Source organism: Ahaetulla prasina, chromosome 12, assembly GCF_028640845.1.
Source record: "Ahaetulla prasina isolate Xishuangbanna chromosome 12, ASM2864084v1, whole genome shotgun sequence".
Taxonomy (NCBI): Eukaryota; Metazoa; Chordata; class Lepidosauria; order Squamata; family Colubridae; genus Ahaetulla; species Ahaetulla prasina.
In genome coordinates this window covers 29,165,467-29,181,127 of record NC_080550.1, presented here as the reverse complement: position 1 = coordinate 29,181,127, position 15,661 = coordinate 29,165,467, and the positions used below count along the sequence as shown (strand labels likewise).

Below are 15,661 nucleotides of genomic sequence, written 5' to 3'. Positions count from 1 at the left end.
GGGGGGAATTTTTGTAAAACTTTTTGAATAAAAAAAAAAAAAAGAAGAGACTGGACTGCCATCTGTCAGAAATGGTGTAGGGTCTCCTGCTTGGGTGGGGGGTTGGACTAGATGGCCTACAAGGTCCCTCCCAACTCTGTTAATCTGTCAGTTAGCTGTTAGTCGGACCACAGGTAGAGCTTTCTTACAACCACAACTGAACTCAACATTTAAGTAAGTTTTGTTCCATTTTATGACCTTTCTCACCACAGTTGTTAAGTGAATCTCTTCAGTTGTTAAGTTAGTAAGACCACTGTTAAGTGACTCTGGCTTCCCCATTGACTTTGGCAAGTCACAAAAGGGGATCGCATGACCCCGTGACGCAGCAATTGTCATAAATATGAAACATTTGCAAGCATCTGAGTTTTGATCATGTCACCATGGCAATGTGGCAACAGCCGTGTGAAAATGGTTGTTAAGTCACTTTTTTCAGTGTCATGGTAACCTCTTCTCCACCCCAAAGCAGTGGAAATTTAATACAGGTAGCTATAATATTCTGTGGGTTCCGTAATAATTAAGGCTCCACAGATGTTCACACATAGCGTTTATTTTTAACTCACAGAGACCAGCAACAACACAAGAACAGCGCGCCTGCTTTGACAGCCCTTTTATACTCGGCTGTCAAAGCGGGAGCCAATCAGAACAGAACAAGAAACCATCTCCACCACTAGGGGCCGCCACTGCCGGTGCAGGACATAACACTTCTTTCCCCCTAGCTTGCGCAATCGTAATCCTGGAGATACGCTGAGCGCCGCTTGATTCGGCTGGACCTTCGTGGCTCTGTTGTAGCCATGGTCACTGGCTGGCCCAACTCCTCAGCCTCTTCTGTGGGGGACTTCTCCGGCCCAGGGACCCCTAGCCCCTCCACTGGCAGAGCAGACAGGGCTTCCTCTCGGTTATCAGGTACAGGGGCTGGGCGTCTTATTCCCTTGGAGCTTAGCTCCTCTGCCCGGGATGATTGGGTTGGGCTACCTCCTGGCTCTTCCTGAGTGCCCCACTCTGGCAGCTGCCAGTCCCCGACCTGACGCCGGGCCCTGAGCTGGTCACAATGTCTGCGCCACTCTCTACCCTCACCCAACTCGACCCTGTATGAGCATGGGCCGGTGATTCCCACGATCTTTCCTGGGAACCATAGGGGGTGGCCGCTGTAATTCCGGGCATACACCGCCTCCCCCAAATCAAATCTCCTGTTTGCCCCCATGGAGTCCAATGGCTGACTAGGTGAGTATTGGGGGTGCAATCTATCAAGTGTGGTCCTCAAACGCCTGCCCATGAGTAACTCTGCTGGGCTCTTATTCGTAAGTGGGCACGGTGTGGAATGCTGCCCCAGGAGGTACTCATCCCATCCTCGTCGCCAGTATTATATTCTGTGGGTTCCGTAATAATTGAGGCTCCACAGATGTTCACACATAGCGTTTATTTTTAACTCACAGAGACCAGCAACAACACAAGAACAGCGCGCCTGCTTTGACAGCCCCTTTATACTCAGCTGTCAAAGCGGGAGCCAATCAGAACAGAACAAGAAACCATCTCCACCACTAGGGGCCGCCACTGCCAGTGCAGGACATAACAGTAGCCCTTGACTTACAACCATTCGTTTAGTGACTGCTGAAAGCAGTGGTGGGTTGCTACCGGTTCATCCCAGATCGGGCAAACCAGTAGCAGCGGTGGCAGGAGGCTTCACCCACCCGCCTGGTTGCTTCTGCGCATGCACAGAAGCGTCGCGCACACGCACCCAAGCAAACCAGTAGCAAACTAAATTGAAACCCATTACTACTTCAAAGTTACTAAAAAAAGTGACTTATGACCAGTTTTCACACTTTATGACCGTTGCAGCCTCTCTGTGGTCAATCTCAGTCAAGACCCTCCCAAGTTCTCGCAAAGAGAAAAGAAAAGGGGGGAGACGTGCATTCAGACTTGCAAGATTCTGTTCCTATTATTTTATAGCTAAAGTCGCTCGCGAAGGTTGGGTGTCTTCGGTAATCAAGCTTAGTTTATCTTGCAGGGCTGACAGAGCCAATGTTCCAATACTTGAGGGGCTGCCCCAGAGAGGAGGAAGGGGGTCAAGCTATTTTCCAAAGCACCTGAAGGCCAGACAAGGAATAATGGATGGAAACTGACCAAGGAGAGATTCAACCTAGAAATGAGGAGAAATTTCCTGACAGAGAACAATCAACCAATGGAACAGAAGTTCTCTTCAGAAGTTGTGGGAGCTTCATCACTGGAAGCTTTCAAGAAAAGACTGGACTGTCATCTGTCAGAAATGGTGTAGGGTCTCCTGCTTGGGCAGGGGGCTGGACTAGATGACCTACAAGGTCCCTTCCAACTCTGTTAATCTGATCTGATCTGTTCTGAAGAGGGCTCCATTCGAACACAGGTCAATGGGTTGCAAGCTTGAAGGGTGAGGCTTTCAGCAGAAGCCTTCTGCCTCACAGACAGCCACCTCCTATGGCCATTTCTTGCCATGCCACCTGGCCCCTTGCCCGTCCACCCACCTGGGCTGACTTGCAGGAGCTGAGCTTATCTTCAAGGTCTTCAAGCGATAAGATGGTGGGAAACCAGCCTGAACACACCCTCTTCTCTGCCACAGGTCCACCCCTGCTCCTGATATAAGGATGCACGGCTCTCACCCACCTCCTAGTTCCTTCAAGAAGCAAGATGGGTCTGGTCTGGCTGCTCTCCTGCTTGGCTCTCCTGGGTGCCGCCAATGGTGAGTATCTAAGCTTGCTCTTGCCCTTTGTAGTTGGGAAGGAGACCCAACATACGTTTCTCTATGGAGGTAAGAAACGGGTCCCTGAGGGGAGGTAAGAGGCTGGAAGCTCCCTTTGACATCTCTGAAAAGGACTCTGAATTCATGGCCTTCAACCAAACTAAACACAAAGGTACAGGTGTCCCTGAAGGTTTGACAGGTAGTTCTCAACTTGCAATACTTCATTTAATGACTGTTCAAAGTTACAACGGCACTGAAAAAAGGGACTTATGCAGGGATGAAATCTACTTACTTTCCCAACCAGTTCGGAAGTGCATGCATTGCGTGCACGCTTGGACCCTCCGCACATGTGCAAACCCTTCTGCGCATGTGCAGAGGGTAAAAAACAGGTTACTTCCTGGTTAAATCCAGGAAGTAACGACAACCGGGCAGGTGGGCGGAGCCTTGCGCTGCCATCGCTACCAGTTCTCCGAACCACCTGCCGCCATCGCTATTGGTTCAGCCAAACCAGGAGCATTTCACCCCTGGACTTTATGGCCGTTTTTCACACTTATGACCATTGCAGCATTCCCGTGGACATGTGATTTACATTTGGATGCTTGGCCACTGATTCATATTTATGACGGTCGCAGTGTCCTGGGGTCACGTGATCCCCTTTTGGGACCTTCTGACAAGCAGAGTCAATGGGGAAACCAGATTCATTTAACAACCCTGTTACTAATTTGACAATTGCAGTGATTCACTTAATAACTGTGGCGAGAAGTCATAAAATGGGGCAAAAATCACTTAACAAATGTCTCACTTAACATAAATTTTGGTCTCAGTTGTGGTCATAAGTTTAGGACTACCTGTATGCAGTACCTATTTGTCTACTTGCATGTACATGCTTTTGAACTGCTAGGTTGGCAGCAGCTGGGACACTTGACGGGAGCTCACACCATCTCGTGGCACTCGGGTCTCAAACTGCTAAACTATAGACCTTTAACGGTCCAAGACTCAGCATCTTAACCATTGAGCCTGCAAAACTAGACACCACTCAACTAAAATCCAGGGGCTGGCCACTGGGCTTCCATCAGTTATGTCCTTTTCAGCTATTAGCATTGACCTGAGATGCCACCTGCATTATCCAGCCACAAGAGCCCAGCTTAAATTTCTGCTTTTTTAACTGCTGAACTGGACGCTTTCTGGATACGGAAGATCCCACTGGATTTTTTCTTGTTTGCAAGTGCTGTGTTCACTACACAACCGGCCTCCAGTATGGAAAGTAAATCGTGGGCTCTATCCCAGTGGTGAAATCTGAACCGGTTTGCTGGCTGCGCATGCGCACTAAGCATACTTCTGGAGAACCGACAGTAAAAAATGCTTAAAAAGTAAAAAAAAAAAAAGTTCCAAACAATCAGCTGAGCGACCCGCGATCATTGGAACTTTTTTTAAAACTTTTTAAGCATTTTTTTTACTACTGGTTCTTTGGAACCGGTAGTTTAAAATGCTTTAAAAAGTAAAAAAAAAAAAAAGTTCCAACCATTGCGCATTGCTCAGCTGATCTTCGGCACTTTTTTTTTTAAACTTTTTTTACTACCGGTTCGATGAACCAGTAGAATCTTTTACTACGGGTTTGGGCAAATCAGCCCAAACCGGTAACATTTCACCCCTGTAGGTCTACCCTTGACAATAACAGTGTCAGAGTTCCAAGTAATAATCGCGTAGCAAACAAAACTCCGAGGCCAATAGATTCCTTAAAGGATAGTTTTATTGGATATATCATATTGGCACAGTTCTGATGAAAACCGACTCTAAAGGTTCCCACGGTTTTCACCTAATTAAAAGTAAAAGTTTTTCCCTTCCCCAAACAATCAGTTACATGCTCCAATCAGGTTGCCTGGTAACGTCACTCCTCTTCTCTCCGACCAGGTGTGAGAATGTCCTTGGTTCCCAGGAGAAAGTATTTTGTTTTGACTTACAAAATCCCAACTATCTCTATTCCCCTGTCCCTTAGCCCCAATATGGCAACACTGAAGCTTCAAAATGTCTTTGGTCAGGTGATCTTTCCCTTCCCAGGTCAAAGTTCTTCTTTGGAATTAATGTTCTGATTCATTGCCAGGTTGTGGTGTCCCCACCATCACTCCTTCAATCAGTGGCTATGCCCGGATAGTCAATGGGGAAGATGCCGTGCCCGGTTCATGGCCTTGGCAGGTCTCCCTGCAGGTAAGAATGCAGCACCTGCTTTGCTTTGCCGGGAAATTTGGAAGACGAAATGAGTTGGTGGTGGCGCAAGGGTTAGAATGCAGTCATGCAGGTTACTTCTGCTGACTGCCGGCTGCCAATAGTTTGGCAGTTTGGGTCTCACCAGGCTCTAGGCTGGCTCAGCCTTCCATCCTTCTGAGGTGGGTAAAATGAGGACCCAGATTGTTGGGGGCAAGAGGCTGACTCTGTCAACTGCTTAGAGAGAGCTGGAAACCACTGTGAGCGGTATATAAGACTAAGTGCTATTCCTTCCTTCCTTCCTTCCTTCCTTCCTTCCTTCCTTCCTTCCTTCCTTCCTTCCTTCCCTCCCTCCCTCCCTCCCTCCCTCCCTCCATTCATGGTGTGCACTAATTAGAATGCAGTATTGCAGGCTAACTCTGCCGACTGCAAGCAGTTCGATCCTGATTGGCTCAAGGTGGACTCAGCCTTCCATTGTTCCAAAGTCAGTAAAATGAGGATCCAGATTGTTGGGGGCAATAGGCTGACTCTGTAAATCGCTTAGAGAGGGCTGGAAAGCATTATGAAGCAGTATATAAGTTTAAGTGCTATTGCTATTGCATTGGGTGGAGAGTCAGAAAATGATGTACCTTTTGGTGCCAGGTGAGAACTTCTGATGGAATAAGATGCAGCAGATGCAATGACCTAAAACAAAATGTCTCAACCTTGGCAACTTTAAGATGGGTGGACTTCAACTCCCAGCCTTGCTGGTTGGGGAATTCTGGGAGTTGAAGTCCACCCATCTTAAAGTTGCTACGGTTGATCTAAAGTGATGGGGAAGAGAACTCTTATTACAATTGTGGTCATCAGGACAGGTGGCAAACGTGGGAAGGATCAGTGGGGTCAGGACAATTTTGGTCTACAGCCCAGAGAGCTGGTGAGTTGAGAAGCTGAGCATCTCAGGACCTTTTTCTCACGGTCCACTCAATCTCCTCCATTCCACAGGACAACACTGGCTTCCATTTCTGTGGAGGTTCTCTGATCAATGAGAATTGGGTGGTTACTGCTGCCCACTGCAATGTAAGGTAAGAATGGTGCTCATGGAAGATCTAACCAGAGAGATTCTGGGGTTCAAATTTTTGAGGAACTAGATCCTTTCTAGGCTTTGGGGTCAACAATGTAGAGGTCATAGACCACAAGGCCCTTGAGAAAGAGTATCCTAGACAACAATTTCTTAATTGGAAATGGGAAGCTGGCATGTGGCTATCTTTTCACTTAAGCTTAATTTTCACTTTATCAAAAACTTCTGTGTTGCGCATGGGCCTCAACCGCTATTCTTAGGAAATCATTAAGACTCTTAATGATCCACACTTGGAATATTCCATCCAATTTTGGTCACCACAATAATAAAAAAAAAGATGTTGTGACTCTAGAAAGAGTGCAGAGAAGAATAACCAAGACCAGGGGTGTCAAACTCAAGGCCTGGGGCCCGGCTCCAGCTCGCAAGGTGCTTCGATCTGGCCTGCGGAGCCGCCCTGGAAACAGCAAAGAACTAACCCATGATGCCTCTTGCCAGCAAAAATGGAGCTCCATTTTCGCTCGCAGAAGGTTGCAGGAGGCTGTTGCAGCCAAAAACTGAGCTCGTGAGGGCCACGTGTGGCTCTCCCGAGCTCCGTTTTCACTGGCAGAGGATTCCAGGAAGCCACTGCAATCGAAAACGGAGCCTGGGAGCCTGTTTTCGCTGGCAGAGCGCTTGGGCCACCACAGGTGTCCCTGACATGAGCGACATCAAGCTGGCCACGCCCACCCTGGCCACGCCCCACCCCCACCCCTGAGGTAAAAAGCAACCCTGATGTGGCCCTCAATGAAATCAAGTTTGACACCCCTGACCAAGATGATTAGGGGACTGGAGGCTAAAACATACAATGAACAATTGCAGAAATTGGGTATGTCTAGTCTAATTAAGAGAAGGGGTGACATGATAGCAGTCTTCCAAGATTTGCGGGGCTGTCACACGGGAGAAGGGGTCAACCCAGGGGTGAAATGTTACCAGTTAGCACCAGTTTGGGTGAACCGGTAGTGATAAAAACTGGTATTTCTGACAATCAGCTGTGCTGCACAGTTTATGTTTGCTAGAAAGCAGAAAATTCTATTTTCTAGTGAAGCTAAATCGTGTGGCACAGCTGTTCCCTCCCCCTCACTGTTTTACTTACCTTAAGCCTTCTTTTTCTGCACGAAGCATGTGCGCACAGTGCACTTTTGTTGTACATTGTGCATGCACACGCACAGTGAGCTTTTGGCACGCACTGTGCATATGCGGGGAGCGAACCAGTGGCAATCCATGGAGGATTTTACCACTGGGTCAACCTATTCTCCAAAGCACCTGAGAGCAGGACAAAAATTAATGGATGGAAGATTCAACCTAGAATTAATGAGAAATTTGCTGTCAGTGAGAACAGTTAATCAGTAGACCAGCTTATCTCTGGAAGTTTTGATGCTCCACTACCAGAAGTTTTCAAAAATAGAGTGGACAATCATTTGCCCAGATAGTATATAGGGTCTTGAGCAAGGGGTTGTACTAGAAGACCTCCAAGGTCTTTTCTAACTCTTCTCATCTTGTATTTGATATTAAAATTGAGTACTTAACATTATTTATTTGCCCAGAATTAAAACCGACGACCCACAGCGATGGCTGCAACCATCCTAAAGCACACAGCCATTTCGCTCCCTAGTTTCTTAGTAAGTGGGTGTTTTTCATGGCTGCTCACACTCTCGTTGCTGAGAGCACCTCCAGCATACTTTCAAAGCCCCCACAGTTCCTGTGGGCATATCTGCCCTGGTTTTCCATTTCCAGAGTGATATACAAGGACGGAGGGCAGGAAAATTGTTCTGTAAGCATTTTACTTGTTGGTTAAAGATGAGCTAAAATAAAGGCTAAACTGTGCCAGTTCCAGAATGGCTAAAATGTGATGGACATTGACCCCTAGTACCGTAGTTGGGGCTGGGGATATAAGTGGCTTCAGACCAGTGTCTTTAGACCAGTGTTTTTCAACCTTGGCAACTTTTAAGACGTGTGGACATCTACTCCCAGAATGGGGGTTGGTCTACACATCTTAAAAGTTGCCAAGGTTGAAAAACACTGCATTTGATGGTTATTTGGTATTTATTCCAGATGAAATCTGCCTAGTTCCTGCTTCCTTGATCTTATCCACCTGCATAGGGGATTCTTAATTAATTAATGGGTATCTTTTCCCCTAATTTTCCACTTCTGTGCCAGGACAAGCCACTTGGTGGTGCTGGGTGCATTTGACAAAAGTACTCCAGAGGAAGACATTCAAGTCATCAAGATAGCCAAGGTGAGGAGGACAACTGTGACATGGAAGCATGGGAAGGGACAAAAATGCCCATCAGTTTGCACAGCCTTGCAGAATGAGCACCACAACAAGGGTGCTAAACTAGGTTTTTGGGGGCCCAGCCTGAATAGGTGGCTTCATGAATTCATGGGTTGTAAGAAAGAGGGGCGTGCATAAGTGCACAAAAGTGCCTACCGTTCCTGTCCTATTGTTTCCTTTCAATATATGTTCCTGTATATAATGTTGTGACAAACAAAAAAAAAAAAAAAAAAAAGAGCTTTGTCACTACATGGGAAGAAATTAGGCTGTTGATTAGACTGGGAGGTTAAAACAACCTAGAAGAAACAAAATGGCCCACCACTTCTGGAGATGTTCATGAAGTCATCAGGAGTGGAACTTCATTAGGAGGCAATCCAGGTTGATGGCCACAGCTAGCCAACTTTTGGATGATGTAAAAAGCGAAGCAGGTTCAGACTCGGTTAGTATTTGGATTGTGGGATTAGAGAAACCCAGCTCTATAAAATATATTGGGAGTTTGAAAAGTTACCTTTGAAGAAGACCTAGCTCTGCCCCCCCCCCCATTGGGCTGCAGCCTTCTGGAAGGGGCCACTGGATTAGGAAAGACCCCGCCTCTATTTGTGTACTTCTTGTTCCCCTCGTCCCCAACTTTTAATGGTAGCTATTACAATTATTATTTTAATGCATACTAGTTTTAATGTTTGTAAGCTGCCCAGAATTGTCTCTGGGCAAGATGGGGGGCACATAAATAAAATAAAATAAAAATAAAATAAAAAGCATTAAGATTTGTAAACTTAATTTTATGAAGCTTTTTTCCTGGAAACATTGTATTGCTAATTAGAGCTTATAAAACTTATGCTAGACCAATGTTAGAGTATTGTTCAACTGTTTGGAATCCCCACCATATATCTGACATCAGTATAATTAAGTGGGTTCAGAAGTATTTCATGAGACAAGTCTTGCACTCTTCTGTACACAATAAAATTCCTTATGCTACTGGGCTCGAAATTCTCAGTTTGGATAACTTAGACCTGCGTCACTTGTGCTCAAACCTAGGTATTGCATATAAAATTATACATAGTAATGTTTTACCTGTAAATGACTTTTTCTGTTTTAATCACAGTAATATGCGCGCGAACAACTCAGTGTAAATCGTTCCAAACTTGACTAAAAAATACGATTTCTGTAATAGAGTTGTCAAAGTCTGGAATGCCCTCCGTGATCCAGTTGTCTCAGCTACAAATTTTCACAGTTTCAGTCACAAATTGACTTCCGTGGACCTTACTTCATACTTAAGTGGTCAGTAGAGGGGACATGCATCTGTGCATTAACGTGCCTATCGCCCCTGTCATTGTATTCTCTTAGTCTTGTTCTTATTTTTCACAAATTCCAATAAATAATAAATCAACCAACCAACCAACCATCAAGACAACGCAGAGATGTCTCCATGTAATCCATGGGAATCCAGACAGACTTTACCGTTTATGGAATTGTTGCCACAGGAGCCATTTCCAAGAGGTGATCCCAGCTTTCTCTTGGCTTTAACTAAACCTTTTTCTTTCTTTCCTCGGTCAGGTTTTCAAAAACCCCCGGTACAACATGTTCACCATCCGAAATGACATCATGTTGCTCAAGCTGGCCACCCCAGCCCGGCTGACGGCTCGAGTATCTCCTGTGTGTTTGCCAAAAGCCACCGACGCTTTCCCTGGTGGGATGACCTGCGTCACCAGTGGATGGGGCTACCTGCATCATACTGGTAAAACGGGGACTCTGTTTCTTGGGGATAGGCAGGAAAAGAGACAGGAAGAGACGATCTGATGAACAGAAATCTGGGTTATTTTATTTATCTCGACGGCTTCTCTCTTTGATTAGTTTCCACTACGTTGCTTCTTGTCCTGCCTTCAGCTGCTGTGGAGAATACAGTAGGTTGACCCCCCTCTTTTTTGGGGCAGCCCCTCAAGTATTGGAACACTGTTATCATGTCACTCCTAGTCCTAATGAACAGAAGGACCAGGGGTGACATGATAGCAGGGAGTCAAACTATTCTCCAAAGCACCTGAAGGCAGGACAAGAAGCAACGGGTGGAAACTAATCAGGGGGAGAAGCAACCTAGAACTAAGGAGAAATCTCCAGTGAGAACAATTAATCAGTGGAACTTGCCTCCAGAAGTTATGAATGCTCCAACAGTGGAAGGTTGAAGGAAGAAGAGATTGGACAACCATTTGCCTGAAATGGTTTAAGGTTTCCTGCTCGAGCAGGGGGTTGGACTAGAAGACCTCCAAGGGTCCTTCCAACTCTGTTATTCTGTTTTGTTAATCTGTTATTGTTCTTGCAATTAGCCAGGTTTTGGACAGATCAGTATGGATAAAGTCTGTCTACAAGCAGTTTTCGACTTACAATTTTACCACCTTTTTCGCAGCAGTCGTTAAGTGAACATCACAATGGTTAAATGACCCAATTGTTTAATATGGCCTAGTTTTGTTGAAAACAGGAAGTAAATTCCTGGGTTTTGGCAAAAACATCATAAAATGCTTTGCATAACTGTGGGACACAGCAAACGGCAGTAAATAGAAGCTGTATGTAAATAATGGCAGTAAATAGAACCCTGGTGGCGCAGTGATCAGAATGCAGTATTGCAGGCGGACTCTGCTGATTGCTAGGAGTTCAATCCTCACCAGCTCAAGGTTGACTCAGCCTTCCATCCTTCCAGGGTCGGTAATATGAGGACCCAGATTGTTGGGGGCAAGAGGCTGGCTCTGTAAAACCGCTTAGAGAGGGCTGCAAAGCACTGTGAAGCAGTAGATAAGTCTAAGTGCTATTGGTTGCCAAGTGCTTGACATGGCGGTTGTGTAACTGTGAGGGGGCAGATGTTGGAACCTTGGAACCAGGTCCTAAAAACCTCTAGGGAGGTCTGTCATAATTTTGAATAATTGCTAAACGGCAGGTTGCAAATTGAGGATTATTATATGTGGTTGCTCACAGTGAACAATGCCCTGATGCCATGTAGTCAATCAATTAACCAGCAGTTTTCTATTCTACTATAGAGAAGAAAACCCCTATAGAGTTTTAATATAAGCTGACTATCATTAATATTTACACTTTCTCTCAACATACATTGCTTACTAATTTCTCCCTGAATTCTTTATTAATTTTTTAAAATAATTTATTTATGCATGTTCATTTTACATACATAGGTGCTTAGTGAACAGCGTATTGTCTGGATCATTTTGCTTATATAATAATACTTTTCCCGCTCCTAATTCCTATCTCTATTATCCAACCATCTGTAAAACAAGTCCCATGTTCGAAAATACTCTGTATCTTCTTTTTATCTTTAATGTCAATCAAACTAATTTTTTTAAAATTAGATCTTCTCCTGTAGGTGTTATCTCATTTTTTCAATACTGTGCAAATACAATTCTTGCTGCTGTCAAAACATGTAATATTAAATATATATTCCCTTTATTATACTTTTCTGGTACTTTGTTTATTATTTAATTTCTCCAAAGCAAACTTTTTAAAAGCCCAACTTCCAACTTCTGTCTTTCTTTGAAAAGTAAATGCTGCTGTTTCTATGCAACTTCCAAAACTTGATTTTTTTTCCATTGATGGACGAAAGCTAGAAGCCAGCAAGCTCCGTTTCACACGAGAACCCATACTGCTACGAAGTCCATCAAGACTGGAACAAAAGAGAGCCTTATTTCAAGGGTTTTAAAACTGAGAAGTCTGCATGGATTTATCCTCAAGCCAAGAGTCAGAGATAAATATGAGGGTGTCTTGTCTCATTTTTGTGTGTTTGATCTATTTCAGACAAGGTCTCGCCCAACAAATTGCAACAGGTGGCTCTTCCTCTGCTGACCAATCAAGAGTGCAAGAAATTTTGGGGCAACCGCATCGCTGACGTCATGGTCTGTGCTGGGGCTGCAGGGGCATCTTCATGCATGGTATGGCTTTTTTCAGATCATCTCTGTCGGTAATTTCTAGCGGTAGTTGTGTATTTTCCTAGAATTCCTGTTCCTCCCTCTGAAGCAGGTTTTAAGTTACAAAACCATCTTTACTCCACATAGATTTTTCTCATTTCCTTAGTTCTGTCTTGCTAACTTCATGTCCCCCACTTGGTGAACTTCCACACAAGCATTGTTACATCGTGGGGGGATAGGCTCAACATCCAGATGGATCTTGACAGACTCAAACACTGGGCCCTGTTTAACAAAATCTAACAAAATGAAATTCAGAGAATTAGAGAAAAGTAAAGTCCTACACTTAGGCAAGAAAAACCAAAAGGACACATACAGACTGGGTGAAACCAGGCAGCAACCATAAAAGGGATCTTGGAGTCTTAGTGGACAACCAGCTAAACATGAGCTAGCAGTGTGCGGGCGACAGCCAAAAAAGCCAATGCAATCCTAAACTGCATTAACAGAGGGATACAGTCAAGATCAAGTGAGGTACTAATACCACTCTACAAAACTTTAGTAAGACCACACCTAGAGTACTGCATCTAGTTTTGGTCACCATGCTATAAAAAAGTTGTTGAGACTCTAGAAAAAGAGCAGAGAACAGCAACCAAGATGATTAGAGGACTGGAGGCTAAAACATATGAAGAATTGTTACAGGAACTGGGCATGGCTAGTCTAGTGAAGAGAAGGACCAGGGGAGACAAGATAATAGTCTTCCAATATTTGGGGGGATGCCACAGAGAGGAAGGAGTCAAGCTATTTTCCAAGGCACCTGAAGGCCAGACAAGGAACAATGGATAGAAACTGAACAAGGAGAAATTCAACCTGGAAATGAGAAATTTTCTGATAGTGAGAGCAATCAACCCATGGAACAGAAGTTGCCTTCAGAAGTTGTGGAAGCTTCATCATTGGAAGCTTTCAAAAAGAGACTGGACTGGCATCTGTCAGAAATGGTGTAGGGCCTCCTGCTTGGGCGGTGGGTGGGTGGGGGTTAGACTAGATGACCTACACAATCCCTTCCAACTCTGTTATTAAGTCATTATTAAATTCTCACCATCTTCATAGAGTAAATGAATTTGTATAATAAGGGTCTCCAGGTCTTTTCTGGTCCTTGTTTGTCCCTGGAGTTGGCCTTCCCTGGCCATTCTGCTTTGGTTTTGGGAAGCAAAGACCTGTTCAAGGCCAATGTCTCCATCCTTGAAGATCTGCCCCTTGTGACCTCCTCCAAAGTCCCATCCAACCAAACATTCAAGCAGCCACCAACCTTCTTCTCTGGTTTCTCCTGCAGGGTGATTCTGGTGGTCCTCTGGTCTGCCAGAAGAATGGAGCTTGGACTCTGGTTGGGATCGTCTCCTGGGGCAGTAGCACCTGCTCTCCCTCCAGCCCGGGGGTCTATGCCCGCGTTACAGAACTTCTGCCCTTCATTGAATCCACCCTTGCTAATAACTAACACTCCTCAGTGATGGAACATCAATAAAAGCAGCAGCGGACATTTTGCATTGTTCTTTTCCCCCCCCCGGCATTCCATACAGTGTCTCAGAGTTGCAGCAGGATTCTTGAACAGGTTCTTGGGATTCCACTATTAATCAGAATGTGGTGTCTATTAAATAGGTGCAGCTCCATTGGGACGAGGCATTTCGTAGAACGTGTGGGTGCGGTTCAAAAATGCAGATAATTATAAAACCTTACAATATAATTATATATTATATAATATATTATGATAATTATAAGGCCTTGGTAAGACCACGCTTGGAATACCACATCCAGTTCTGGTCACAATATAAAAAAAGATGTTGAGACTCTGGACAAAGTACAGAGAAGAGCAACCAAGATGATCAGGGAGCTGGAGGCTAAAACACACAAAGAACGGTTGCAGGAATTGGATATGTCTAGTCTAGTGAAAAGAAAGACTGCGGTGATAATAAGAACAGTTAATTAATGGGATGGGTTGATGGATCACTGGAGGCTTTTAAGAGACTGGACAGCCATTTGTCTGAAGTGCTATAGGGTCTCCTGCTTGAGCAGGGGGTTGGGACTAGACCACCTCCAAGGTTCCTTCCAACTCTGATTTTCTGTATCATTTTATAGATATGAAACACTGCGCCAAGATAGGCAAAAGTGAATGAGTCTTACCAAGAAAGAAGAGTTACTCTAGTCTAGTCCATTGTTTCTCAAGGCTGGCTTGAAGATATGTGGACTTCAATCCCCAGAAAGCTTGGCTGGGGAAATTCTGGGGAATTGAAGTCCAGTTTGAAACCACATGATTAAGGAACTGCAACATTTCTTTTTCCTTTCCAATCACCTTTCGAAACAAATTGTGGATTTGCTTCAAAGACTTCAAAGAGTATATAACAAAGGGCAAGGAAGTTAATAATTACTTTATTACCTTGGAGAACTGTGTGTGTGTGTGTGTGTCTTCTGCAGACACAGAATGTGCAGAAAAACCAACTCCTGCTTGCAAGGAAAGTATCAACCCAAGTTTTTTTTTAATTTGAATTTTTTTTAAAATTTGCATTTATATCCCGCCCTTCTCCGAAGACTCAGGGCGGCTTACACTATGTCAAGCAACAGCAATAGCAATAACCCAAGTTAACTGGCACTTCAAAGAAAAGGCAGTAAAATGTCCAGTATTTATTGAATTTTAATGGGCCATATTGAGTGGAGGGGGACCCATTAATAACGAGGGTGATAAAACTAGCAATGCTGAACATTTCTTCTCCTCCAGTTTACAAACATCAGGCAGTCCAGATATGGTTCTTCAGCAGCACTGACTACAATTCTGCGGCTGAAATTTCATTGCTCTCTGATTTAAGTTGGGCTGTTCCATTCATCGAGTCATTTCCTTGCTGGCTGGGGAATTCTGGGAGTTGAAGTCCATACACCTTCAAGCTGCTAAGGTTGAGAAACACTGACCTATATGCACCCACATTCAAAAATCTCTTAGAACAGTCTGTTTTTGACAACCTCCAGCAATGGAGCACCCACAATAGCTGCTCCACTGCTTAATAGTTCTGTCAAGAAATTCCTCCTGGGTTGGATCACTCTTTAATCATCTTCCACCCTTTACTTCTTGTCCTGCCCTCAGGTGCTTTATAGAATAAATCAATCCCCTCTTCTCTGAGTGCTGGAAGGCATCTATCATGCCACTTCTAGTCTAAATGAGTGTATACAGATACAGATTAACAGAGTTGGAGGCAGGGGTGACCGGACCGGATTGGCCAATCCAGTAACTATGGTGGCGGGTGGTCCGGAGAACTGGTAGCAAAAATCTCTGCCCCACTCTCCCCCCCTCATGCCTGGCTGAGCCAAGCAATCGTCAGGGCTTTTTTTTTCTTTTAAAAGCATTTTTTACAACCTATTCAGCCAAATAGGTTGTAAAAAGTGCTTTTAAAAGGTAAAAA

At 44.7% G+C, this 15,661-nt stretch overlaps 1 protein-coding gene across 1 annotated transcript; it reads left to right on the top strand.

The window, feature by feature from the left end:
• The first annotated feature begins 2,235 nt into the window (after positions 1–2,235).
• On the top strand, positions 2,236–13,745 carry LOC131184301 (chymotrypsinogen 2-like). The gene is made up of 7 exons (XM_058155434.1): positions 2,236–2,749; positions 4,851–4,954; positions 5,936–6,015; positions 8,208–8,286; positions 9,877–10,057; positions 12,112–12,245; positions 13,549–13,745. The coding sequence occupies exons 1-7, from the start codon at positions 2,698–2,700 to the stop codon at positions 13,708–13,710; spliced, it is 792 nt and encodes a 263-aa protein (XP_058011417.1). The 5' UTR covers positions 2,236–2,697; the 3' UTR covers positions 13,711–13,745.
• Positions 13,746–15,661: the final 1,916 nt, after the last annotated feature.